The sequence below is a fragment of the Salvelinus sp. IW2-2015 genome, linkage group LG4q.1:29 (genome assembly GCF_002910315.2).
Source record: "Salvelinus sp. IW2-2015 linkage group LG4q.1:29, ASM291031v2, whole genome shotgun sequence".
Classification (NCBI taxonomy): Eukaryota; Metazoa; Chordata; class Actinopteri; order Salmoniformes; family Salmonidae; genus Salvelinus; species Salvelinus sp. IW2-2015.
The window spans coordinates 2,266,782-2,294,422 of NC_036842.1; the positions used below are offsets into that span (position 1 = coordinate 2,266,782).

The 27,641-nt window shown below is 42.3% G+C and overlaps 1 protein-coding gene across 9 annotated transcripts in view; it reads left to right on the plus strand.

The window, feature by feature from the left end:
* add1 (adducin 1 (alpha)) overlaps positions 1–27,641 on the plus strand; it is a 52,301-nt gene that overhangs the window by 4,217 nt on the left and 20,443 nt on the right. For 8 of the 9 annotated variants that reach the window (XM_023983352.3, XM_023983351.3, XM_023983349.3 and 5 more), the window contains exons 2-7: positions 15,585–15,797; positions 16,924–17,086; positions 19,152–19,303; positions 21,255–21,335; positions 22,017–22,166; positions 22,585–22,728. In XM_023983352.3, the coding sequence (XP_023839120.1) occupies positions 15,603–15,797; positions 16,924–17,086; positions 19,152–19,303; positions 21,255–21,335; positions 22,017–22,166; positions 22,585–22,728 (885 nt within the window). In that variant the 5' untranslated portion in view covers positions 15,585–15,602. Of the gene's footprint in view, positions 1–15,584; positions 15,798–16,298; positions 16,406–16,923; positions 17,087–19,151; positions 19,304–21,254; positions 21,336–22,016; positions 22,167–22,584; positions 22,729–27,641 lie in introns of those variants that run through there. The other variant, XM_023983353.3, reaches the window with a different exon arrangement.

Sequence of the window (27,641 nt, forward strand, 5' to 3'; positions counted from 1 at the left end):
TGCTGCACTCACGTAACAGGTGGTCAGCCTGCCACGCAGTTTCCTTGTGGAATGCAATGTAATCGGTGTCCAAAAATGCAGATTACCAATTTGTTATGAAAACGTGAAATCTGCCCTAATTAAGGTCGGCCGATTAATCGGTCGACCTCTATTTTGTTTTAGTACACCAGCCCACACCCTTGACCCCAGTGTGGATGGTGATTAAAATGTGTTCCTCATTTCAAGTTTGTTTCCCTCTCGCTCTCTTTCCTTCCTTTCTCCAAGTGCAAATGTTTGGCAGAGTTTCAGTGTGTAGAATGCAAGATTTGTCAGTGCACTGTAGCAAGGAGGAGGGGGGGTCTTGTGTTGGACTCAAGAAACAATGTTTTCTGATGTCATGAAAGTTTGAATACCTAGGTTAATATTTTACAATGTTTCAAGAAAAACAGGTTGTTCCGGCCCAGTGGCACTCAGTGGTGTAGTGAATGCTATACGCATATATACGCCGTATACCCACTTTTTTGTTCAGTGGGTATTGCGTATACTCACTACTTAATCCCCACTGATGTGTATCAAAGTAGTGGAGGTATACGACTTATCAATTATGTAGTTGTAGTACAATAGAGAAATCATGCAAAAAGTAACCTACACAAATTCAAAGCCCATGAAATACTTTGTTTAGATGCGCGCCACAGTTTCAGCAGGCAGCAAGAGAGTGCAGGTTCTGTTATATTGGCATGCTTAATTGTACTCTCTCTCTTACGTCCTGTATCAGTGAGATAGCCATCAGGGTTAGTGATTTGGTGTATAACAATTTATTTGGTGTAGTTATACTATTTGAAATGTATAATAAACAGTTTGATACGAGAATGTCATCCACTGTCCTGGACTATCTTTTATTCATGATATATCGAGATCATTACAATACTTTATTGTCCATTTGGTTAAAATGGAATTTCATAGTGTGCCATTTTCCAAACCGATCTCCCTTCAGACACCGATCTCCCACCACTCTCTTACACGTGACATCTGACTGCCACATAAAACCTTGAGAGAACCCTCGCCAAGCACCGTCACTGCCCCCTCAACACAACGCTCTACACTCAGGGTTGGCTTCAGCGTAGATGTTACTTAAAAGAGATCATGAGTGTGGGAGTACACGTGGGTACTGTGAAATAAGATGTTTTCTTAAATACCCTCCTTTTGAAGCAGATAACATGTCCATGCTAACACGCTCGACTTTAGACTAGTTTTAAGGAGGACTGGGTAAGGCCACAATATTTCTCAATAATCATTTTCTGTGCAAATGCCAATTATATGCCAAACATCTTTCCACCCTTCAAATGACTTAAAAAAAAAAAATGGATTTAGATTTCAGAAATTAAACTTTAGGAAGAATTTGGGGCCATATTAATGCAGAATGTCTTGATGCTAATTTAGCCATCCGCTAGCTACACACATTCACTGTCCCTCCTGCTTTTGCTCTTGCATAATAACACAGCACCATCTGTTTAACCCAGGCAGGTCCAAATTTGAAGACACTAGTACGCTTTTCACACTACTGTGCCAACCTGAGTCAGGCTAAGTTGGAATGAACAAGATTGTCTCCTATATTTTTTTATTTAACTAGGCAAGTCAGTTAAAAACAAATTCTTATTTATAATGACGGCCTACCAAAAGGCAAAAGGCCTCCTGCGGGGACTGGGGCTGGGATTAAAAATTAAAAATATAAGACAAAACACACATCAAGACAAGAGACAACACTCCATAAAGAGAGACGTAAGACAACAACATAGCAACACATGACAACATGGTAGCAGCACAAAACATGGTACACATTATTGGGCACAGACAACAGCACAAAGGGCAAGAAGGTAGAGACAACAATACATCACACAAAGCAACCACAACTGTCAGTAAGAGTGTTCATGATTGAGTCTTTGAATGAAGAGATGGAGATAAAACTGTCCAGTTTGAGTGTTTGTTGCAGCTCGTTCCAGTCGCTAGCTGCAGCGAACTGAAAAGAGGAGCGACCCAGGGATGTATGTGCTTTGGGGACCTTTTACAGAATGTGACTGGCAGAATGGGTGTTGTATGTGGAGGATGAGGGCTGCAGTATATATCTCAGAGAGGGGGGGAGTGAGGCCTAAAAGGTTTTTATAAATAAGAATGAACCAGTGGGTCTTGCGACGGGTATACAGAGATGATCAGTTTACAGATTAATATAGAGATCAGTTATGTGTCCTATAAGGAGCATTGGTATTGGTGGCAAATCTGATGGCCAAATGGTAAAGAACATCTAGCCGCTCGAGCACTCTTACCTGCCGATCTATATATTTTTTTATTTTACCTTTATTTAACTAGGCAAGTCGGTTAAGAACAAATTCTTATTTTCAGTGACGGCCTAAGAACAGTAGGTTAACTGCCTTGTTCAGGGGCAGAACGACAGATGTTTACCTTGTCAGCTTGGGGATTCGATCTGGCATCTTTTGGTTACAAGTTCAACGCTCTAACCACTAGGCTACCTGCCGCCCCCGATTATGTCTCCGTAATCTAGCATGGGTAGATGGTCATCTGAATTGAGGTTAGTTTGGCAGCTGGGGTGAAAGAGGAGCGATTACAATAGAGGAAACCAGGTCTAGATTTAACTTTAGCCTGCAGCTTTGATATGTGCTGAGAGAAGGACAGTTTACCATCTAGTCATACTCCCAAGTACTTGAGGTGACTACCTCAAGGTGACTACCTCAAGCTGAGGTGATGAGGTGACTACCTCAAGCGCTAAACCCTCAGAGCTAGTAATAACACCCCTGGGAAGAGAGGCATTCTTCTTACCAAACCACATGACCTTTGTTTTGGAGGTGTTCAGAACAAGGTTAAGGGTAGAGAAAGCTTGTTGGTGGTTAGAATAGGATGGGAGGCCAAAAGTCTGTGTAACCAATAGAAAGTCAGAGTCCCGAGTGTGGGAACAAACAATCTGTCCCACGCTTGGGTGAAGAAAGTTCGTAGTCAACAAAACATGCAGGAGTCATGAGGCAAAATGCACAAGAATTAAAAAATATATATAACGACTTGGGGCTAGCCATTGTAAGTTCAGAGTCACTCGCTCCAACAGTGCGTGTGTGCTGGAGGCGAGCGAAAGCTCGGGAGAGAGGGGGGAGTGTGTTGGGGGTACCTGTACCAGACAGGGTGGGACAGGCCAGGGCAGACGGTGAACAGATCGCCAGGTGGAATCCAAGCAGCAGGCAACGGGAGAAGGTGTCACACCCACTTGGGATAAGCTTTTATTTCTGGAGGCAGATGTCTTGTTGAAAATGCCAGTGGATGGTCTTTGAACAGTGAGCGGGGGCTTCAAAGACTCCTGCCACTTGTTGGGCCCAAAGGCCTCAACACCTCTCACGTCACACCTCAGTGCTAATTGAAGTTGTATCTGGTTTGTCCTAGCAAGCCTGGCAGCCTTAACTCAGCATTCAGTATCCATAAAGTAAAATATATCATTGTGATGTACTTTATTTTTTTATTTGCATTTGTCTTCTTGGCTTTCAAAATAGTATCAGACCAAACACTACTCACTCAGTTCCCGGTTGGATGGTGTCCTCAGGTGTGCTGTTTGTTTGCTAGAGCCCACTCTGTATAGCTTGGAAAAAGAGAACCTTGGTAGAAGTAATCCCTCCAGTTCATTTTGGCCCAAATTAGGTTGCAGGTTTGGAGTTTTGATCTGGAGCGAAGGCCATGCGGAGGAGGGTAGCATCCTGCATATGTCCCTGCCGAAAAATCCAAGTTTATCTAACTCCAAATCTATGCGCCATCATGCCGTGGATTTCTACTCTTCCCTCCAAAAGGCGGAGGATTGTGATCCTCTTTGTGGTGAAGAGTTGTTATAGTGAAGCATTCAAACAGTAAGTTTTCACTAGAAACTACTTTGTAGCAAGAAATCGCCTAGTAGTGTCGCCAACAATCTGACTCATCGCCTCCTGTTGAAAATGACAGTTTTCCATTAATTTGGTGGCTCAAAGTATTATCCTGTGAATACACTGGGTAATTCAGTAGGATAAATGCTGCTTCCTCTTTCAGGTCAAGGTCAAATTATATCCACCTGATTTACAGTGAATTCGGAAAGTATTCAGACCCTTTCAATTTTTTCACATTTTGTTACGTTACAGCCTTGTTCTAAAATGTATTAAATATATTTTTTCCCTCATCAATCTACACACAATACCTCATAATGACCAAGCAAAAACAGGTTTTTAGAAATTTTTGCAAATGTATTAAAATTAGAAAACAGAAATATCACATTTACAAAAGTGACCCTTTACTCAGTACTTTGTTGAAGCACCTTTGGCAGTGATTAGAGCCTCAAGTCTTCTTCGGTATGACGCTACAAGCTTGGCACACCTGTATTTGCGGAGTTTCTCCCATTCTTCTCTGCAGACCCTCTCAAGCTCTGTCAGGTTGGATGGGGAGCGTTGCTGTTGCTGTTCAAGTCCGGCCTCTGGCTTAGGGCCTTTGTCCTGTTGGAAGGTGAACCTTCGCCCCAGTCTGACGTCCTGAGCGCTCTGAAGCAGGTTTTCATCAAGGATCTCTCTGTACTTTGCTCTGTTCATCTTTCCCTCGATCCTGACTAGTCTCACAGTCCCTGCCACTGAAAACCATCCCCACAGCATGTTGCTGCCACCACCATGCTTCACCGTAGGGATGGTATTGGCCAGGTGATGAGCGGTGCTTGGTTCCCTCCAGACGTGACGATTGGCATTCAGGCCAAAGTTCAATCTTGGTTTCATCAGACCAGAGAATGTTGTTTCTCATGGTCTGAGAGTCCTTTAGGTGCCTTTTGGCTAACTCTAAGCTGTCGTGCCTTTTACTGAGAAGTGTCTTCCGTCTGGCCACTCTACCATAAAGGCCTGATTGGTGGAGTGCTGCAGAGATGGTTGTCCTTCTGGGAGGTTTTTCCATCTCCACAGAGGAACTCTGGAGCTCTGTCTGTGACCATCGGGTTCTTGGTCACCTCCCTGACCAAAGCCCTTCTCCCTCAATTGCTCAATTTAGCCCGGCGGGCCAGCTCTAGGAGGAGACTTGGTGGTTCCAAACTTCTTCCATTTAAGAATAATGGAGGTCACTGTGTTCTTGGGGACCTTCAATGCTGCAGACATTTTTTGGTACGTTCCTGAGATCTGCGCCTCGGCAAAATCCTGTCTCTTAGCTCTACGAACAATTCCTTCGACCTCATGGCTTGGATTTTGTTATGGCATGCACTGTAAACGGTGGGACCTTTTTATATAGACCGGTGTGTGCCTTTCCAAATCATATCCAATCAATTAAATTTACCACCGGTGGTCTCCAAGTTGTAGAAACACCTCAAGGATGATTAATGGAAACAGGATGCACTTGAGCTCAATTTCGAGTCTCATAGCAAGAGTCCGAAAACTTATGTAAATAAGGTATTTCAATTGATGTGCACACAAAAAAACACCTATTTTTGCTTTGTCATTATGGGGTATTGTGTGTAGGGTGATGAGAGCAAATGTTTATTTAATCAGTTTCAGAATAAGGCTGTAACAAAATGTGGAAACGTGAAGGGGTCTGAATACTTTCCTAATCCACTGTATGAGGATGATATATCATGTTATATGATGCCACTGTACATGGACCTCTATCAGTCTGCCATAAGTGTCAATCTCAGTATTGTTATCTCTGTTCAAAACAAATCAATGCTGGAATGTAGACTTCTAATTCAATAACATGAAATGGCATCTAACTCTATTTCAAAAAATGCATTTCAAGTGGCTTATCAGGGCACAAAAATATTTGTAATTTAACCTTTGGATTATAAAGCGTCACTTGAAGTCGGATTCAATAATGACATTACGCAGTCGATAACGACTTGTCCTCCAGCTGTAAGAGAGCATTTTAGTGAAATCAGAATAGTATTTTAATAGCCAGAAATACACAGAAGTATTTCCATCTTCAACATTCATGAGTACAGACATAGTATCATATTGGGCTACAAATTGGATGCTTGAGGATGGTTATCAGGGCTTTGCCATGTTAACACTGCAACAGACACACAGAACACACTGTTCAATGCGCATAGCATCTCATTTACATGAGTGGAAAGGGCCATGGCTATAATGCTTCTGTTATGAGTTAGGAACACTAGTTATCTGAGGCACAGGCAACAGTTGTCAGGCAGTGGATTCCTACATCCCAAAGAAGGATTATTATGGATTCCATCTATGACACGCATTCACTCTGGAGTTGGAGACTGCACTCACTGTCTGGAAGCATAGTGGACTTCGCCATGTATCACTGACCCATCCAGACATGGAGGCACACACACAGGAAGTGAGAGAGGGTGAGTTTGAGACCAGAACTTCACTTTCCTCGCATAGCAAAATCATTTCACAAAATGACTTGACTGGCAAATTTTTGGAGCTAACTCAAGTGGTCTTTTTATATTTTCAACAGAACTTCCTGCTCTGATTTGAAAGCGCTGTGGTAAAATGATCTTATTTTTATTTATTGTGTGTTTTTGTTCTGCTTTATTATATAGTACTACTGATATTGATTACTTCATTTTTGGGAAAGCGCATGTGACAAAATGTAACTTTAAATGTTTGCACAGTCAGACAAGCCAATTAAATCGGTTTTCCCTCCAACATAATGCCTGTAGAGGGAGGGGGGGGGGTACATAACATTACACAGCCGAATGGTGTCTCAAATAATTCAAATGTTTTTCACTTTCATTATCTATGATGTTGAAATAAGCTAACTGAAATGTTATTTGTCATTACATTCTCTACTGTTATTGGAGATCTAGCAGTTGTAAAAGAAACGCCTGAAAGTAGATCCACCTACATACTGGTCTTGACGAGAAGAAAAACTGTCCGGAGGCTATTTCCTGCATCGTAAAACCTATCCAGTAAATGTGTAGGAGGAGTTAAAAACTTCTTATGGCTGCAGTCCTGTTAACGGGACCGATATGACAACAGCCAGTCGAAGTGCAGGGCGCCAAATTCAAAAAAACAGAAATCTCATAATTAAAATTCCTCAGACATTCATGTGTCTTATCTCATTTTAAAGGTAATCTTGTTGTTAATCCCACCAAAGTGTCCGATTTCAAATAGGCTTTTCATTTGAAAGCACTACAAACGATTATGTTAGGTCACCACAAAACCACAATAATCACAGCCATTTTTCCAGCTAAAGGTAGCTTCACAAAAACCAGAATAGAGATAAAATGTATCACTAACCTTCGATTATTTTCATCAGATGACACTCATAGAGCTTCATGTTACACAATACATGCATGTTTTGTTTGATTAAATTCATATTTATATAAAAAAATCTGAGTTTACATTGAGGCGACTAGATTCACTAGTTGCAAAAACATCAAATGACTTTGCATAGCCACATCGTTTCAACGTAATACTCATCATAAATATAGAAGATAATACAAGTTATACACATGGAATTATAGATATACCTCTCCTTAATGCAACCGCTGTGTCAGATTTCAAAAAAACTTTACGGAAAAAGAAACGCACGCTATAATCTGAGACGGCGCTCAAAAGTAAAATACCACAGCTGCAAAGATGGCGTCAACATAAACACGAAAATACATGATAAATATTCCCTTACCTTTGATGATCTACATCAGAAAGCACACCAGGTCCACAATAAATGTTTGTTTTGTTCGAAAAAAATCCGTTATTTATGTCCAAATACCTTCTTTTGTTAGCGCGTCTGGTTTACATATCCAAACGCTAATTCTGGTCAGCGTTATATCGGACAAAAACTTCAAAAAGTGATATTACCGGTCGAAGAAACATTTCAAACTAAGTACACAATCAATCATTAGGATGTTTTTAACATATAGCTTCAATAAAGTTCCAACCGGAGTATTCCTTGTCTTCGTGAGCAATGGAACATAAGTGACTCCACGAGGAAAAAGCATGATCAGAAAATGGCTGCTTGATGGACACCTGACTGATTCTGCTATCATTCTCTCCCACAACATCATAGAAGTCTCATTATAATTTCTATTGATGGTTGACATCTAGTGGAACCCCTAGGCAGTGCAACATCATTAATAGCTCAAGGGGATTTCATTAAGGACTCTGGTGAATACATACAAGCTCAGATTTCTGACTTCCTGTTTTGATTTCAACTCAGGATTTTGCCTGCCAATATGAGTTCTGTTAATCTCACAGACATAAWTCAAACAGTTTTAGAAACTTTAGAGTGMTTTCTATRCAATACTAKTAATAATATGCAAATATTAGCAACTATGACTGAGGAGCAGGCCGTTTGATATGGGCACCTTTCATCCAAGCTACTCAATACTGCCCCTTCAGCCATAAGACGTTTTAAGATGGAGTGTCGCCTTGTTAACGTCCAAAAGCGGAAGAAGCATCAGGCTCTCTTCTCATTTCTCCTGAACTGCAACATCTGGTTGTTGGGGACTATGGGAGATCAAAAGTCAAGAACACACATGTTCATCTCAATGGACCCTTCCCCTACCCTCTCTACAGTAACTCTGGTCCATCTGCAGAGCTGAAACTTAACATCCATCTTCTCTCTTTCTCGCTAGCTAACAGCTTTCTGACAGAAGTAGTTGTAGTACCAACAATTAGTCGCCGTCTCTCGCGCTCCTAATGCTTTCATCATTGCCTCATGCCAGGATGCAGGCTGGGAGAGGACGGAAAAGTTATGGACAGCATCTGGACTGTTGCAGAATTTCTCCAGAGCCGTCTTACTCTAATCAATACTACTCTTTTAGGTTAGTTTCCCCCAAGGCATTGTGTTGGAATGTGGCCCAGATTGATTCATTCCTTTGATTACATTGGAAGGTTATACGTTGTAAATTATTTAGGTATGCACCAGTGAGAGATTTAGAGTGCATTTTGAACCAAATCTTTAATCAGAAGGACATAGGCTCATTTTGGGTTCAGAGATGACACATGGTGTTGCAACCTCTGTCCCTACTCTACCTAGTGCAATCTGTCATGAATGAGATTTCTATTCCCAGTTCTCTGTAACACGCCTGGAACGTGTTAATAACACATTTCATTTGGAGTAGAGTTGTTGTGTACTGTAATGATAGATTGCTATACTATTACCCAAGTCGAAAAGGCTATTCCCAGTTTCCATGGTAATGTGCTTTGTTTCCATAGTGACCACAGTCAATGCAGACATTTCAGACATTTCTGATGTGCACCAGTTGTTGAGTAATAGTGGGAAGGGGGAACCTGTGTGATGTGGGGTTACTACATAGTGCAGATGAATCAGCCAGGTGTGAAATGTACAACTCTGGGCCTGATGCTATGATTGCAGCTTTAATCAGTAGCTGCACAGTGCTATATCCTGGAAGCGTGATTTTAATTAAGTGGAAGATATGTATGTAAAACGTTGAGCTGATATTCCTTGTAGAAATGGATGGCTGGAAAAGGCCATGATGTTTCCACTGAGCTTGGGGATGGTTGGACGCTTCAGTGAGGCAGAATGGGCACAGTAGATCTGCGGTGACGGTAGTCAGCAACAACATCAGCATTGTGTGCTTGAATGGGGAGTGTTTTTTTGTGTTTGTTCAGCTTCATGATGATACTGTACTGTATCAAATGGCATGGTAAGCACTGAGCAGCATGCAGTCTCTTGACATCCTTAGGATCGTTCCATCTCCCAAAAAGCATGAGGATTTCGACACCCACCATCTGAAATTGTGATGATAATCGTTTCTGTGGTTATAATTTAATTTGATCTCTACTTGCTTGCACCCAAATTGTACCTTTTAAAAAAAACATTTATAGGATTCATATCTTCAATAAATGTACTTATTAACATCTAATAACACCGTAAGTCTTCCTAGCAATGAGTAAGACATGTGGAATCTAGGCTTGGACGATATACCATATACTGGGGTATTTGGAAATGGCCACAGGATGGTGTTTAGTAACTGTCAATGCCGGTCCAAATAGGTACTATATTTTTTGAAGATGATATGAATCCCATAAATGAAAAAGGGAACATTTTAGGTCATGGTTTGTCATGTTTTCTATGTAGCTACAGATATTCATAGGCTATACTAGTACGTTGCCTAATTTCCCTATTATTTGACAGCTTAGCTGTCGTGTTAGGGTAGATGCCCGCGCATTGGAGCGCATATGATATTGAGTTGCAGTGACATTTGTTTACATAGCCAGCTAACAAGTGGATAGTTTTGTCCTGTTCCTACCGACGCAATTAATTTGGAAACTGTCCCATAGAGTAATATGGTTTGTTAAACTTTGAAATCAATAGTTTTTGTTTGGCATATATTTTAAAGTGAAAAAACTGAGTCAAAGCGTAATTCCGTTACTGTGGAAATTGCCCTCAACCACAGTTTCTTTTAGAGATTGTTCTGGGTCGTTTATCTTTTTCTAAATGGTATCAGGGTTGTATTGTAAGAGAAGACAGATTTAGTCTGCAATGCTCCCTTCTTACACAGGCACCACAACATTAACAAAAGATACTCAACAATCAATAGGGCAGTGTGTGACCTATGAACCAGAGACCTAAGAGACTGGGACCATTAAGGGAGGATTTCATTCCTGGACACACAAGACCATGGGCTGCGTACCAAATGGCACCCTATTCCATATATAGTGCACTACTTTTGACAAGAGTCCTATGCTCTGGTCAAAAGTACTGCACTACAGTACCAGTCAAAAGTTTGGGCACACCTACTCATTCAAGGGTTTTCTATATTTTTACTATTTTCTACATTGTAGAATAATAGTGAAGACATCAATACTATGAAATAACACATATGGGATCATGTAGTAACTAAAAAAGTGTTAAACAAATCAAAATATATTTTATATTTGAGGTTCTGCAAATAGCCACCCATTGGCTTGATGACAGCTTTACACACTCTTAGTATTCTCTCAACCAGCTTCAAGAGGAATGCTTTTCCAACAGTCTTGAAGGAGTTCCCACATATGCTAAGCACTTGTTGGCTGCTTTTCCTTCACTCTGCGGTCCAACTCAACCCAAACCATCTCAATTGGGTTGAGGTCGGGTGATTGTGGATTCCAGGTCATCTGATGCAGCACTCCATCACTCTCCTTAGTCAAATAGCCCTTACACAGCCTGGAGGTGTGTTTTGGGTCCTTGTCCTGTTGAAAAACAAATGATAGTGGGACAAAGCGCAAACCAAATGGGATAGCGTATCGCTGCAGAATGCTTTGGTAGCCATGCTGGTTACATGTGCCTTGAATTCTAAATAAATCACTGACAGTGTCTGCAGCAAAGCACCATCACACCACCTACATGTTTCACGGTGGGAATCACACATGCAGAGATAATCCGTACACCTACTCTGGGTCTCACAAAGACACGGCATTTGGAACCAAACATCTTAAATCTGGACTTGTCAGACCAAAAGACAGATTTCCACAGTCTAATGTCCATTGCTCGTGTTTCTTGGCCCAAGCAAGTCTCTTCTTCTTATTGGTGTCCTTTAGTAGTGGTTTATTTGCAGCAATTTGACCATGAAGGCCTGATTCACGCAGTCTCCTCTGAACAGTTGAGATGTCTGTTACTTGAACTCTGTGAAGCATTGATTTGGGCTGCTATCTGAGGTGCAGTTAACTAATGAGCTTATCCTCTGCAGCAGAAGTAACTCTGGGTCTTCCTTTCCTGTGTTGGTCTTCATGAGAGCCAGTTTCATCATAGTGCTTTATGGTGTTTGTGACTGCACTTGAAGAAACTTTCAAAATTCTTGAAATGGTCCGCATTGACTGACCTTCGTCTTAAATTAATGATGAACTGTCGTTTCTCTTTGCTTATTTGAGCTGTTCTTGACATAATATGGACTTGGTCTTTTACCAAATAGTGCTATCTTCTGTATACCACCCCTACCTTGTCACAACAACACTGATTGTCTCAAACGCATTAAGAAGGAAAGACATTCCACAAATGACCTTAAAACGAGGCACACCTGTTAATTGAAATGCATTCCAGGTGACTACCTCATGAAGCTGGTTGGGAGAATGTCAAGCGTGTGCAAAGCTGTCATCAAGGCAAACGGTGGCTATTTGCAGAATAAATAAAGGTAAAATAAATAAATTGCAGAATCTCAAATATAAAATATAATTTGATTTTAACACTTTTTTTGGTTACTACATGATTCAATATGTGTCATTTCATAGTTTTGATGTTTTCACAATTATTCTACAATGTAAAAAATTCTGTAAAACCCTTGAATGAGTAGGTGTATCAACTTTTGACTGGTACTGTATATAGGGAATAGGTTGCCATTTGGGGGGCATACCCATCTACATTCTCTCCACCAGACAGAGACAGTGCAGCATTATCCACTGTTCTGTTGGACAATAAATGGTAATTCGTCATACAAAACCAGAGGTTTGAGGACTTTTTTTTGTTGTCCTAATGAGTTTGGCACAGCAAGACTTATGCCTAATTGCTATTTTTCTATCTGTTCATGTTATTTGGTAGCCTGGAATCCAAGCTGTAAAACAGAGCATGTCCGTTTGGATTCCAAGCTAGTTGTTCTGTATCCTGTGGGTGTAAATTACGCCGATCACAAGAATCACTCAGGTCAGAAGCGAGATCCTTGCTTCAATACTCACACTAATACAGTGTGGAAACATTGCATATACATTTTGAATTGATAAAGGATGTATCATCATGGTTTTTCTACTTTCTCCATTAATTTCTCCTGATTTCCCCTTTTATTTGCCCCTAAACTCTTCTTAGTGTGTATTTGGCACTAAACAGATTGGGCCAATGTCTGCTGTGAGGGCTGGATGGTTTGGGCCTGGCTAGTAGTTGTCATAGCATCCCTGTGTCCAGTTTTGGCTGCCTGAAAGCTGCTCTAACTGCTGAGAACTGAGAAGGGCAAATGGTTTACAGTGGTGTCTGCCAGCCCATAGAGGCCGACTAGTCTTACTCTAATCCTCTTATGCTGCCTGTCTTTGTCCTCTGGGGGGGAGGTCTCCGTCTACAGGCTACTAATGTACTTAATCTGAGAGAACATTATCCCCTCAGACAGCCTTGACTGAAACGAGACGAGATCAATTGCAAATAATTTCTGTCCCTCTAGCCTCGACTCCAACCGCTCTAGGTTGAGTGTTGAATGGCAATCCGTGTCATGTCTGGCAGAGTGAGACTACTGTCGCTCATTTCGCCATCTATTTTCGCTCCATCTCTCCATCAGCAATTCCAAGGTAACGCAATTATGCTGAGACTCGCTTTGAAATGTATGCCAAACAAAACATTGTTTTCAACGCTTAACAAACCATACTACTTTGAACAATTCACACAGTAAATAAATACACACATGGAAAAACTGTGTGAGATGCAAAGTTTGGTAACAGAACTACGGTGACATCTCCCTCGGTTTTATTCTGTTACCAAACTTTGTATCGGCACAGTTTTACCTGTAAATGTGTTTGTAAAATGTTCAGTGGAATTTATTATTTTATTTTTTTATTGTCCTTGTGCATAGAGTTGAATGGTTAGTTAAACATGCAGTATTTTTAAGTGAAAAGAGTCTTTGCGAAATTCCGTTTAAAATGGAATTGCACCCATCTCTCTCTGATTGTCAATGATGTTCTGTCTAAATTGGAGGTGGCGGTGCAAGCTGTACTGTGGTATTCATGAACAACAACCTCTCATAGCTCTGCCATGCAACAGAATCGGTGGAGATCAGAATCACTTTTACGCTAAACGGAAACTGACATTCGACACTCCCTCCTTCCTGTACTCGCTGTGTAGCCATCAAACACAATGTTTGGCGTGCTAGTGTTGGGTAAAATAGTTAACTTTTCATTTTGTCCCTTGCTATTGTCATTATTGGGTTTTGTTTTGAATGACTGAGCCAGGGGAAAATGGACAGGAAATCGATAAGCCATGGGGTGTGTAGTCACATGACCAAACAGGAAGAGCAGAGGTGATGGCATAAAGCCATGCAACGTGACGTGGACATTTTTAAATTCTGAGGCAGTGGTATACACCCAGTAGTCTAGTGTGACTGATTAAACTGATTACTTCGATGAAACCAGGATTGTGTTCATTAGGTACCAAACGTAAGAAAACTGACAGGGAGAAACTACTACCTTGGACTTGTCCAATAAGAAATGCTCATTTTCATCTTACATTTCAAAACGTTTTTCTACAGCGTACCTTAATAAACATGACCAGTGGAGATTTTAGCATGTAAATCTTGGTGGGCCAAACAAAATAAATACATGTTTTAGATCGATGCCAGCAAAGCCACACTACAACACTAAACAATACATGAATTGCACTGTAACGGTGACAAACCGTGCCCACAATCTTGTTAGGGCCTACAAACAGCTGTCCCCACAGCAGAGTTCACTGCGGAGCCTTGTCTGGCAGCGATACCAGTTCATTCAGCCTCATTTACTGCCTTTAAAAAAACATAGCTTATATGGCTGACTTGCTTAAACAAATGTGGTTTCTAATGACAATTGAAAATGCACAAACTGGCATAAGGGGACGACGAGTGGATAAGAGGCCATCTGTAATTTAGATAAAGACATTAATGAGCGAGCTAGGATGGACGTAGTCAATATAACTATTTGTTCAGCACTTTTGAAATGTACACCAACAGAACTAAGAACATGGGCCATTCTTACAGTATTATCCCTGTACACCAAGGGAGAAAGGGGCATATAAGCAGACGATGAAAGCTCTTACAATAGTCAATGATTACATATCTCTAAAACAGGCTATAGGCTACATGTGCACCACCAAGTCAGAGCAGTAGGCTGAATTATGAGGGGAAACGGGACCAAAAGATTAGGGTGAAGCACATGACCTATTAACAGCTTACTACATGACATACACTTAGTATTACTTTCTCAGCTACAGTATACATACCTCCCTGTTATATTACATCATTTATGCTGCAGAATACAATACATTTTTGGACTCGCCTTGCTGTGCTCACTTGAACAGGAAGTTGTTTTGAGCGTGGCAGAAGTAATGCTGGATTGACAGCATGGCCAATGTTGAATGTTTATTCTTTTAAGCTTGGAAAAGAGACCCTTAAACCCAGACTTAGACCACTCACCCACTCCACTGAATAGCAGGCTAGTAATTGCTTTGCAATGCTTGCAGTTAGCCACTGATTCCTTCAAACCACTCATTGTTGAATTTGCGATTTCCAACTTGTTGTGTAATGTTTGTCCATTGGCCCGATCACTGATACGTTTTGTCGTAGTGTCCCCACGAGTGACAGAACACTGAGCCAATCATGACGCAACTAGAGAACATTACCAACCCCTATGCTCCGTATTTTCCGCTGGCTACCCCACCACCACAGAAAGCACTGAGCTAGGCTGAAACACATTTTGGCGCTGCCTTACTCAAGAAAGCAAAAAAGAGACCATGTTTGCATGCAGCTTTATTAACTCAAATATTTGAAACTCTTTTTTTTTTTTTTTTTTACATTGTTTGCAAACTGATGTGACACGTACTATTGCCCAAATAACATCCCCACCTGCCCTGAATGACGGGTCGCCACTGAACATGACCCATGTTGTAACCTCTCACCTCTGACCTTTTCTCCCTGGCATCTCCAGGAGCCAACAGACCTGGTGATGAACGGTGACTCAGGTGCTGTGGTGGTGACTGCCCTCCCGCCCACCACCGCCCCCCACAAGGAGCGCTACTTTGACCGTGTGGATGAAAGCAGCCCGGAGTACCAGCGTGAGAGGAACATGGCTCCAGACCTCAGACAGGACTTCAACATGATGGAGCAGAGGAAGAGGGTCTCCATGATCCTGCAGAGCCCGGTAGGCCTGGCTATCATACACACGCATGCAAATGCACATTCTCACAAACACTCAGTATGCAGTGCTACTCCTTTTCCATCTTATGCCTTAAGGTAATGTCACCAACATAAGAATATAAGAACACCTTTTGTTACTTCCAATTGAATAGCCTCCTTGTGTAAGGCTGTATCACCCTCTATACTATCACATGGTATAACCACTTGACACTGGTCAACAGTTTACCCGTCTCTCTCGAACACACTACTGTTCCCTCAACGCTCCGTTTAAGCCCAGTGTATATACGTATAAAAACTAAATATTTATACACCAGCCCTTATAGAGCTGGGAGAAAGACTGTTTTTATTATGCTGTGTGGTTGGTGGATGGATCAGGGTCTAGGGATAGACAGAGAGCCATAAGGCCTCCGTACTGTAGTCTGAATGAGTTTATATGGGTCAGAGAGGAGATAAGCTCTTTCGGGGCAGCAATGGCACACGCACATACACAAAGTGTGCACACACCGACTGCAGCTGAGAGGGTAACACAAGGGTAGAGTTCATGCTATTCTCCCTTACGTTCTCGTCATGTCAGGGACGGTATGAAATATACAGGACCAGTGTGAGGAGCAGGTAAGTTTTTAGTTATCGCTCATAGCTGCTGTTGGGACAGTGGGAATGTTTAGTACAGTAATTGCTCGTCAGCGCTTCTGTAATATGCTAGGCTATTCCTACGAACATTGTTTCAGTTTGGAGCCTCTGTCTCCGCTTTGCAATGCGGTGGTCAACAGGCACTTCAGACTTACTTCTGACGTTGTCTAGCAGCGACAGTGAGAGAACACAGGCAGACATAATGTAGAGGCCCTTTTTAATTCAGATCACTCTTGATTTAAGAGTAGCCATGGATCCTGTAATAGATTAACTAACAATAGCCGGCCAGTGACTATTAGAATGCATCAGCGAATACGACAGTGTACTGGCGCGTTCTGTCCTGCCCTGACCCGTCATCATATGTCTGTGTGAATGTCAACTCTGCGACGGTGGTAGTGTATTGACGCATATGTGTGCAGTCACGCGTCCTGACCCTTCAATGTCTGTCTCCGACTATGTGACTCTCTGACTGTCTGTTACTGTCTGTGTGTCTGTCCCAGGCGTTTTGTGATGAGCTGGATACGATGATTCAGGACCAGCTGAAGAGGGGAAAGACCCCCACCAGCCTGTTGGCCCTGCAGCAGATAGCTGACTTCATGACCACCAGTATCCCCTCCATGTACCCCGCAGCGCCACAGGGAGGCATGGCTGCACTCAGCATGAGTGAGTAAAATACAGTATAATCCTGTCCTGTGTCTTCAGTTCTTACCACTATGATTCCTTTTTAAATACTTTTGAAGTAGACTGTCTGGGGGTACTTGAGGAGTGGTTTGGGATACTTTTAATCGAATGTAAACGCAGCAAAAAACGACAAAAAAAGAAACGTCTCTTTTTCGGGACCCTGTCTTTCAAAGATAATTCGTAAAAATCCAAATAACTTCACAGATCTTCATTGTAAAGGGTTTAAACACTGTTTCCCACGCTTGTTCAATGAACAATAAACAATTATTGAACATGCACCTGTGGAACGGTCGTTAAGACACTAACAGCTTACAGACTGTAGGCAATTAAGGTCACAGTTATGAAAATTTATGACACTAAAGAGGCCTTTCTACTGACTCTGAAAAACACCAAAAGAAAGATCCCAGGGTCCCTGCTCATCTGCGTGAATGTGCCTTAGGCATGCTGCAAGGAGGCATGAGGACTGCAGATGTGGCCAGGGCAAAATATTGTGATGTCCGAACTGTGAGACACCTAAGACAGCGCTACAGGGAGACAGGACGGACAGCTGATCGTCCTCGCAGTGGCATACCACGTGTAACAACACCTGCACAGGATCGGTACATCCGAACATCACACCTGCGGGACAGGTACAGGATGGCAACAACAACTGTCCGAGTCGAACCAGGAACGAACAATCCCTGCATCAGTGCTTAGACTGTCCAAAATAGGCTGAGAGAGGCTGTACTGAGGGCTTGTAGGCCTGTTGTAAGGCAGGTCCTCACCAGACATCACTGGCAACAACGTTGCACAAACTCACCATCGCTGGACAGGACTGGCAAAAAGTGCTCTTCACTGACGATTCGCGTTTATCGTCAAAGGAATGACCGTTACACCGAGGCCTGTACTCTGGAGCGGGATCGATTTGGAGGTGGAGGGTCCGTCATGGTCTGGGGCAATGCGTCACAGCATCATTGGACTGAGCTTGTTGTCATTGCAGGCAATCTAAACGCTGTGCGTTACAGAGAAGACATCCTCCTCCCTCATGTGGTACCCTTCCTGCAGGCTCATCCTGACACGACCCTCCAGCATGACAATGCCACCAGCCATACTGCTCGTTCTGTGCGTGATTCCCTGCAAGACAGGAATGTCAGTGTAATGCCATGGCCAGCGAAGAGCCCGGATCTCAATCCCATTGAGCACGTCTGGGACCTGTTGGATCGGAGGTTGAGGGCTAGGGCCATTCCCCACAGAAATGTCCTGGAATTTGCAGGTGCCTTGGTGGAAGAGTGGGGTAACATCTCACAGCAAGAACAAACAAATCTGGTGCAGTCCATGAGGAGGACACTGCAGTACTTAATGCAGCTGGTGGCCACACCAGATACCGACTGTTTCCCCCCCCCCCCCCCCCCCCCCTTGTTCAGGGACACATTATTCCATTTCTGTTAGTCACATGGCTGTGGAACTTGTTCAGTTTGTCTCAGTTGTTGAATCTTGTTATGTTCATACAAACAGTTGACAGAGGACGTTTAATTTTTTTTGCTGAGTTTATATGGCGCTATATATTAGCTATATGTGATGCATGTACCTTGCAACACCCAAGGGAGCCATGCCTGCCCTCAACATGAGTAAGTAATGTAGCTAACCTATGTAGAATCACTAGCTAGTTAGCAGTGCACTGGTCTGTTACATAACGTATACCCCATCCAGTGTCTGTTACCCTCAACTTACATGCTGCGTAGATGTGTTTAAACTTTACGCATATGTTGTCTAGCACTTCCACTGATAGTCATGTGACCAGATTAGTAGGTCCCCTCAGTCCAAGATGGCCTCCACTGAGATCAGAGGTTGGTAGTTGTAGTAGAGGGAAACCTTCAGGCTTTGTAATTTATAGAAGCTTTGGTAATTATAAACACTTTGTTTATGCTAAAAATAAACACATTATTCTTTGTTAACCAAGGTAAGTGAAATTGTTCCTCTGTCTCTCTCTTTCTCAATTCAATTTGTTTTATTGGCATGATGTAACAATGTACATATTGCCAAAGCGTCTGCCTCTCTCCCTCTCTAGGTCTGGGTATGGTAACTCCAGTGAATGACCTGCGTGGATCTGACTCGATCTCCTATGAGAAAGGAGAGAAACTGCTTCGTTGTAAGCTGGCTGCCTTCTACCGTCTGACAGACCTCTTTGGCTGGTCCCAGCTCATCTACAACCACTTAACCGTAAGTGAACCTTATACTGTAGGCATCTTACCCCTCTAGTAATACTGTAGATCACTGAAGCTGACTTGTAGTCAGTAGGAAACACCTGAAGTGGTATGTAGGACAGGATCTTTTTTCCCCCACTGCAGTATAATGTAGTGCTTGCTTAGCATATTTTACCAGCATACTGTATTTTCGGGAAAGCTCATTATGGAAATGTGGGGTTGGCTAGGTTAGTAAGATTAGCTGAGTAAGCGTTATATAGATGAACCATCAAAAGAATGTGAAAATACTAACTACTGCATTATTGTATGTATGTATGTACAGTTGAAGTCGGAAGTTTACATACACCTTAGCCAAATCTATTAAACTCTGTTTTTCACAATTCCTGACATTTAATCCTAGTAAAAATTCCCTGTCTTAGGTCAGTTAGGATCACCACTTTATTTTAAGAATGTGAAATGTCAGAATAATAGTAGAGAGAATGATTTATTTCAGCTTGTATTTCTTTCGTCACATTCCCAGTGGGTCAGAAGTTAACATACACTCAATTAATATTTGGTAGCATTGCCTTTAAATTGTTTAACCTGGGTCAAATGCTTCAGGTAGCCTTCAACAAGCTTTCCACAATAAGTTAGGTGAATTTTGGCCCATTCCACCTGACAGAGCTGGTGTAACTGAGTCAGGTTTGTAGGCCTCCTTGCTCGCACAAGCTTTTTCAGTTCTGCCCACAAATTTTCTATTGGATTGAGGTCAGGGCTTTGTGATGGCCACTCCAGTACTTTGACTTTGTTGTCCTTAAGCCATTTTGCCGCAACTTTGGAAGTATGCTTGGGGTCATTGTCCATTTGGAAGACCCATTTGCTACCAAGCTTTAACTTCCTGACTGATGTCTTGAGATGTTGCTTCAATATATCCACGTAATTTTCCTTTCTCATGATGCCATTTATTTTGTGAAGTGCACCAGTCCATCCTGCAGCAAAGCACCCCCACAACATGATGCTGCCACCCCCGTGCTTCACGGTTGGGATGGTGTTCTTCGGCTTGCAAGCGTCCCCCTTTTCCCTCCAAACATAACAATGCTCATTATGTTGCGAACTGTAGTCTGGATTTTTATGGCAGTTTTGGAGCAGTGGCTTCTGCCTTGCTGAGCAGCCTTTCAGGTTATGTCGATATAGAACTCGTTTTTCTGTGGAAATAGATACATTTGTACCTGTTTCCTCCAGCATCTTCACAAGGTCCTTTGCTGTTGTTCTGGGATGGATTTGCACTTTTCACAACAAAGTACGTTCATCTCTAGGAGACAGAACGCGTCTACTTCCTGAGCGGTATGACGGCTGCATGGTCCCATGGTGTTTATATTTGCGTGCTATTGTTTGTACAGATGAACGTGGTACCTTCAGGCGTTTGGAAATTGCTCCCAAGGATGAATCAGACTTGTGGAGGTCTACAAAACATTTTTCTGAGGTCTTGGCTGATTTCTTTTGATTTTCCCATGATGTCAAGCAAAGAGGCACTGAGTTTGAAGGTAGGCCTTGAAATACATCCACAGGTACACCTCCAATTGACTCAAATGATGTCAATTAGCCTATCAGAAGCTTCTAAAGCCATGACATCATTTTCTGGAATTTTCCAAGCTGTTTAAAGGCACAGTCAACTTAGGGTATGTAAACTTCTGACCCACTGGAATTCTGATATAGTTAATTATGTGAAATAATCTGTCTGTAAACAATTGTTGGAAAAATGAATTGTCAGGCACAAAGTAGATGTCCTAATCGACTTGCCAAAACTATAGTTTGTTAATTAATAAGAAATTTGTGGAGTGGTTGAAAAACGAGTTTTAATGACTCCAACCTAAGTGTATGTAAATTCCGACTTCAACTGTATGCATGTGAGCCATTTGGGGTAATTCCTTAGGCTTGTTTGTTTGGTATTGAGTAACTTGTTAAGACCACCATCTGTACTCTTCCAGGTCAGGGTGAATTCAGATCAGGAGAGGTTCATTGTTGTCCCTTTTGGGCTTCTGTACAGTGAAGTCTCCGCCTCAAGTCTGGTAAGTTTCTTCCCCCCAGTGTCTCTCACTCTTAACAGAGCTGCCTGCATAATGCACGATAACGCTGTGAACTAATTAAAAAAATTACATCTTATGTTGTGCTAAATGCATTTTAAATAAGTGATTGTCATTTTACCTGGATATTTTAATATAATATCTGGCTTTGGGATTCTGAATGCATTGCGTTTATCAACTTCCAACCGTACTAGAGGCATTAAGGTTGTTCCATCTGTCTAGTGTATACTGTAATCTGGAGGTGTTACACTTGTTAGATAACGACTCATAGATCCTTCAAGGCCGAAGCTGCCGTCAACCCTTTTCCCTCTGCCTGTTTCACCTTTTTATATGGTTAATTTCACTGACGGGCAGTGTCACTGTAGCCTGAATGCCGTGTGTGCTGTCTAGCCAACTCCTATGTCAAGTTTGGCTAGAGTTTGCAAGACCGAACAAATAGATCTGGGACTCAGGCTAGCATCGTAGGATAAGTCACAGGGCATCGACTCACTATTTAACTGAATGATCCCAGATGTATCACCTTTTTTTTTTGTTAACTTTTATATTGTTCATTTGTCTAGGCTTTCAGTCATAAGGCATTGACTCACCCGCTGCCTGTCTGGTCCTATCCCATAGAGCTATGTCATAATGTATCCTCGATCTATTTAATTCTGTGTCCCATCCTAGGTGAAGATTAATATACAAGGGGAGATTGTGGACCGGGGGAGCACCAATCTAGGTGTCAACCAGGCTGGCTTCACTCTCCACTCAGCCATCTACGCGGCCCGGCCAGACGTCAAGTGCATTGTGCACGTCCACACACCGGCAGGAGCTGCAGTAAGAAATAAGCCCCCACTCACACACACACACACACACACACACACACCTGACCAGTTCCTAACTTCCTGTCTCTGCCCGATTGCTACAGATCTATGGAACTTTATAATTTTTAGTCTCTTGTAAACTTTATAGTATTAGGTACATCCATTTCAGCTCATCATTCCATTGGTGAAAATTCTGCCCACCCGGTGCATCAAGCGAGCTAGAACAAATTAGAAAAATTGTGAAATACTGCTGCTACCAAGTCAGCTGTTGTGGTGTAGTTTTACAGCTCCCCATATCTGTAGTGGTAGATAATTACAGTCTGTGCGTGTTGTGTTTCAGGTGTCGGCCATGAAATGAGGTCTACTGCCCATCTCTCCAGAGGCCCTGTCCCTATTGGTAAATAACTTGTGTTCTGTGTGTTGTATTTCAGGTGTCGGCCATGAAGTGTGGCCTGTTACCCATCTCTCCAGAGGCCCTGAACCTGGGGGAGGTGGCCTACCATGACTACCACGGCATCCTCATAGACAAAGAGGAGAACGTCCTCATACAGAAGAACCTGGGGCCAACCAGCAAGGTACCAGAAGAAAGGTTCAAAAGGATGGGGGCCAGGCTAGGGGGGGTTGGGGAATAAATTGGGATTGGCGGCAAGTGTGCGTGCGCACATTGTAACGGTTTTGACTTCAGGTTATTGTTCGTTAGGGGTGCCAGGTAGGTTGTGCCTACCAGAGAAAATATTGATTTCTCCGTTTTGTTTGTGAGGGAATAAGTCCCGTCCGGTCCGTCAAGTCTACACCAATACAAAGGACTCATGTAAAAGTCAGTATGGAAATTCACTTTTCATAAATCCTTCACACATTGGAAATTTGCATTTGGGTGATTTGTGATAATACAACAATCAGAATAAGTCACAAATAATAACAACCTTGGTTCACTGGTAAATGTCCCGTACCTCGGYCATGAAAAAAAAAAAGTCCAGCCTGTTAAAGGAGTGCAGTGGACCCAAGTGACATCAGTCACGCAATTGTCCTTTCATTAAGTTGTGCGTAAAACCGATCTCATTCATACAATCAGATTGCAATAAACTCCCGTTCCACACACAATAAAGAGTATCAGAAACTGAACACATAAACCAACACGGTATAAATCACCCCAAAACAAATGAATTACCGTATGCAAAAAAGTGGTAGTCAGTCGGTCAGTCAGACTATCCAATCCGCCAACAGATCTCCAGCGAGAAAGGCCAAGGAAAACCGAGACCAACGTAGATCGATAGTCCAACAATAGACATACAGTGCATGTCACTCCTGCTCCCGCTCTCCCTCTTTGGCGTTCGAGGGCACCAGGCTGCCTTTCGTTACGCAGACCTGTCACGATCATTACGCGCATCAGCGCTTAATGGACTTACCTGGACTCCTTCACGTTTTTTTATTGCCTTCCCTATATCTGTCTGTTTCCTCTGTTTCATCCCCGTGTCAGCATTATTGTAGTTTCTGTTTCCCCTGTCCAGACGCTGTCCGTATTCTGTTCCTGTCCGTGGTTATTAAATGTTCACTCCGTTCCTGCTTCTCGTCTCCAGCATCGATCCTTACAGAATGCTGACACCGCTATATGAAGCATCAGGGAGGTTTTTTGTTTTGTTGGTAATGTCGGGTCCGGGTGCTGCCGCCTATGGAACCGGGGGTGCCTCAGCTGGCTCGAAATTTCCTTGCCCCGGTTGGGTTGGCTGGCTCCCATCCCACGTCATGCCTCAGCTGGCTCATCGGCCTCCCACGCCTCAGCCGGCTCGTCAGGCTCCCATGCCTCTGCCAGCTCGTTGGGCTTCTATGCCCCTGCCAGATTGTCCAGCGCACATGCCTCGGCCGGCCCATCAAGCTCACCCAGGTGGGACGTCGAGTGGCGCCCCTAGACGGGGGGTACTGTCACGCCTGCTCCCGATCTCCCAGGCTGTCTCATTATGCACACCTGTCACCATCATTACGCGCATCAGCGCTCATTGGACTCACTTGGACTTCTTCACATTTTTGATTGCCTTCCCTATATCTGTCTGTCATCCCCGTGTCAGCATTTTTGTAATTTCCGTTTCCCCTGGCCAGACGCTGTCCTTATTCTGTTTCTGTCCGCGGTTATTAAAAGTTCACTCCCTGTACCTGCTTCTCGTCTCCAGCGTCGATCCTTACAGTGCATTCGGAAAGTATTCAGATGCCTTGACTTTTCCACATTTTGTTACGTTACATCCTTATTCTAAAATGTATTAAATAACAAAAAATTTCCTTATCAATCTACACACAATACCCCATAATGACTAGGCAAAAAAATATATTTTTAGAATTTTTTGCAAATGGAAATGGAAATCCCTTATTTACATACAGTACCAGTCAAAAGTTTGGACACACCTACTCACTCAAGGGGGTTTCTTTGTATACTATTTTCTACATTGTAGAAACACGACACGTATTTGTATTTATTATGGATCCCCATAGCAGCAGCTACTCTTCCTGGGGTCCAGCCAAATTAAGGCAGTTTATAAAATTTTAAAAACATTAAAATACATTCACAGATTTCACAACACACTGTGTGCCCTCAGGCCCCTACTCCACCATTACCACATATCTACAGTACTAAATCCATGTGTGTGTATGTATAGTGCGTATGTTATCGTGTGTGTGAGCCAATGTTTGTGTTGCTTCACAGTCCCTGCTGTTCCATAAGGTATTTTTTTTATCTGTTTTTTCTTATATCTAGTTTTACTGCTTGCGTCAGTTACTTGATGTGGGAATAGAGTTCCATGTAGTCATGGCTCTATGTAGTACTGAGTGCCTCCCATAGTCTGTTCTGGACTTGGGGACTGTGAAAAGACCTCTTGTGGCATGTCTTGTGGGGTATGCATGGGTGTCCGAGCTGTGTGCCAGTAGTTTAGACAGACTTGCTCGGTGCATTCAACATGTCAATACCTCTCATGAATAAAAGTAGTGATGAAGTCAATCTCTCCTCCACTTTCAGCCAGGAGAGATTGACATGCATATTATTAATATTAGCTCGCTGTGTACATCCAAGGGCCAGCCGTGCTGCCCTGTTCTGAGCCAATTGCAATTTTCCTAAGTCCTTTTTTGTGGGACCTGACCACATGACTGAACAGTAGTCAAGGTGTGACAAAACTAGGGCCTGTAGGACCTGCCTTGTTGATAGTGTTAAGAAGGCAGAGCATCGCTTTATTATAGACAGACTTCTCCCCATTTTAGCTACTACTGCATCAATATGTTTTGACCATGACCGTTTACAATCTAGGGTTACTCGAAGCAGTTAAGTCATCTCAACTTGCTCAATTTCCACATTTATTTATTACAAGATTTAGTTGAGGTTTAGGGTTTAGTGAATGATTTTTCCCAAATACAATGCTTTTAGTTTTAGAAATATTTAGGGCTAACTTATTCCTTGCCACCCACTCTGAAACTAACAGCAGCTCTTTGTTGAGTGTTGCAGTCATTTCAGTCGCTGAAGTAGCTGACGTGTTGAGTCATCCGCATACACTCTGGGTTTACTCAGTCAGTGGCATGTCGTTAGTAAAAATAAACATCTACCCTGGGGAATTCCTGCTTCTACCTGGATTACATTTGAGAGGCTTCCATTAAAGAACACCCTCTGTGTTCTGTTAGACAAGTAACTCTTTATCCACATTATAGCAGGGGGTGTAAAGCCATAACGCAAGTTTTTCCAGCAGCAGACTATGATCGATAATGTCAAAAACAAGACAGCCCCCACAATCATTTTATCATCAATTTCTCTCAGCCAATCATCAGTAATTTGTGTAAGTGCTATGCTTGTTGAGTGCCCTTCCATATAAGCATGCTGAAATTCTGTGGTCAATTAGTTTACTGTGAAATAGCATTGAATCTGGTCAAACACAATTTTTCCCAGAAGTTTACTAAGGGTTGGTAACATGCTGATTTGTCGGCTATTTGAGCCAGTAAAGGGGACTACTATTCTTGGGTAGGGGAATGACTAGCTTTCCTCCAGGCCTGAGGGCACACACTTTCTAGTTGGCTTAAATTGAAGATGTGGAAAAACAGTATCTTTCCATCCAGATTGTCAGACTCCGGTGGCTTGTCGTTGTTGATAGACAACAATAATTTTTTCACCTCTTCCACAGTGACTTTACGGACTTCAAAAGTACTATTCTTGTCTCTCATAATTTGGTCCGATATACTTGGATGTGTATTGTCAGCGTTTTGTTGCTGGCATGTCATCCCTAAGTTTGCTTATCTTGCCAATGGAACAAGTCATTAAGTAGTTGGCAATATCAGTGGGCTTTGATGAATGAGCCATCTGATTCAATGAATGAAGGAGCCGAGTTGGCTTTTTTCCCAAAAATTTCATTGTTAAGGTGCCCCAAAGATTTTTACTATCATTCTTTATATAATTTTTTTGTTTCATAGTATGGTTTATTTTTATTTAGTTTAGTCATGATTTCTTAATTTGCAGTACGTTTGCCAATCAGTTGGGCTGCCAGATTTATTTGCCATACCTTTTGCCTCATCCCTCTCAACCATACAATTTTTAAGTTCCTCATCAATCCAAGGGGATTTAACAGTTTTTACAGTCATTTTCTTAATGGGCATGAGCTTATTAGTAACTGGAATAAGCAATTTCATAAATGTGTCAATTGCAGCGTCTGGTTGCTCCTCATTACACACAACAGACCAACAAATATTATTTACATCATCAACATATGAATCACTACAAAACTTATTGTATGACCTCTTATATACTATATTAGGCCCAGCCTTTGGAACTTTGGTTTTCCTAGATATGGCTATTATATTGTGAGCACTACATCCTATGGATTTGGATACTGCTTTAAAGCACATTTCTGCAGCATTAGTAAAGATGTGATCAATTCATGTTGATGATTTAATATCTATGCAACCTGGTAGGTTGACTGACAGTTTTTTTTTTTCTTCAGTGGGCAGCTTGATGATAGCTAGTCAATATTTAAATCACCCGGAAAATATATTCCATTGCGCTCTGTTGTTGCTCTTCACTCAGACATTTGTATTTATGGGGGATTAGAGTTTGGAGAGCTTGAGTCTGACGAAAATCAAGGATGTCACCTTGAAGTTGTAAGACTACAACCTCTGGAGATAAACCAGATGATGGAGGAAGGTCGGGTGTACTCTCTCAATAAGAGAATAACTGGTTAGACCGCCTGTGGTCAAGACCGAGCATGCAGATTCCGAGGGCTCTGGCCCAAATCAACTCCATTCACATCATCAGTATTCACATTATTATTTGCATTGTCAGCTCCATTGTCAGAATGACCCTGTGTAATTCCCATTGACAGGTATGATATGACTGAGCACATTTTATTGGGTTGAATCCATTGTTTTAATTCCTTAACAATCCACACAAGATTTGCTTTGGTTATTTCTCAATGTTTAGAGGTGCCATTTTTTCATGTAACGGTTTTGACTTGAGGTTGTTTGTTAGGGA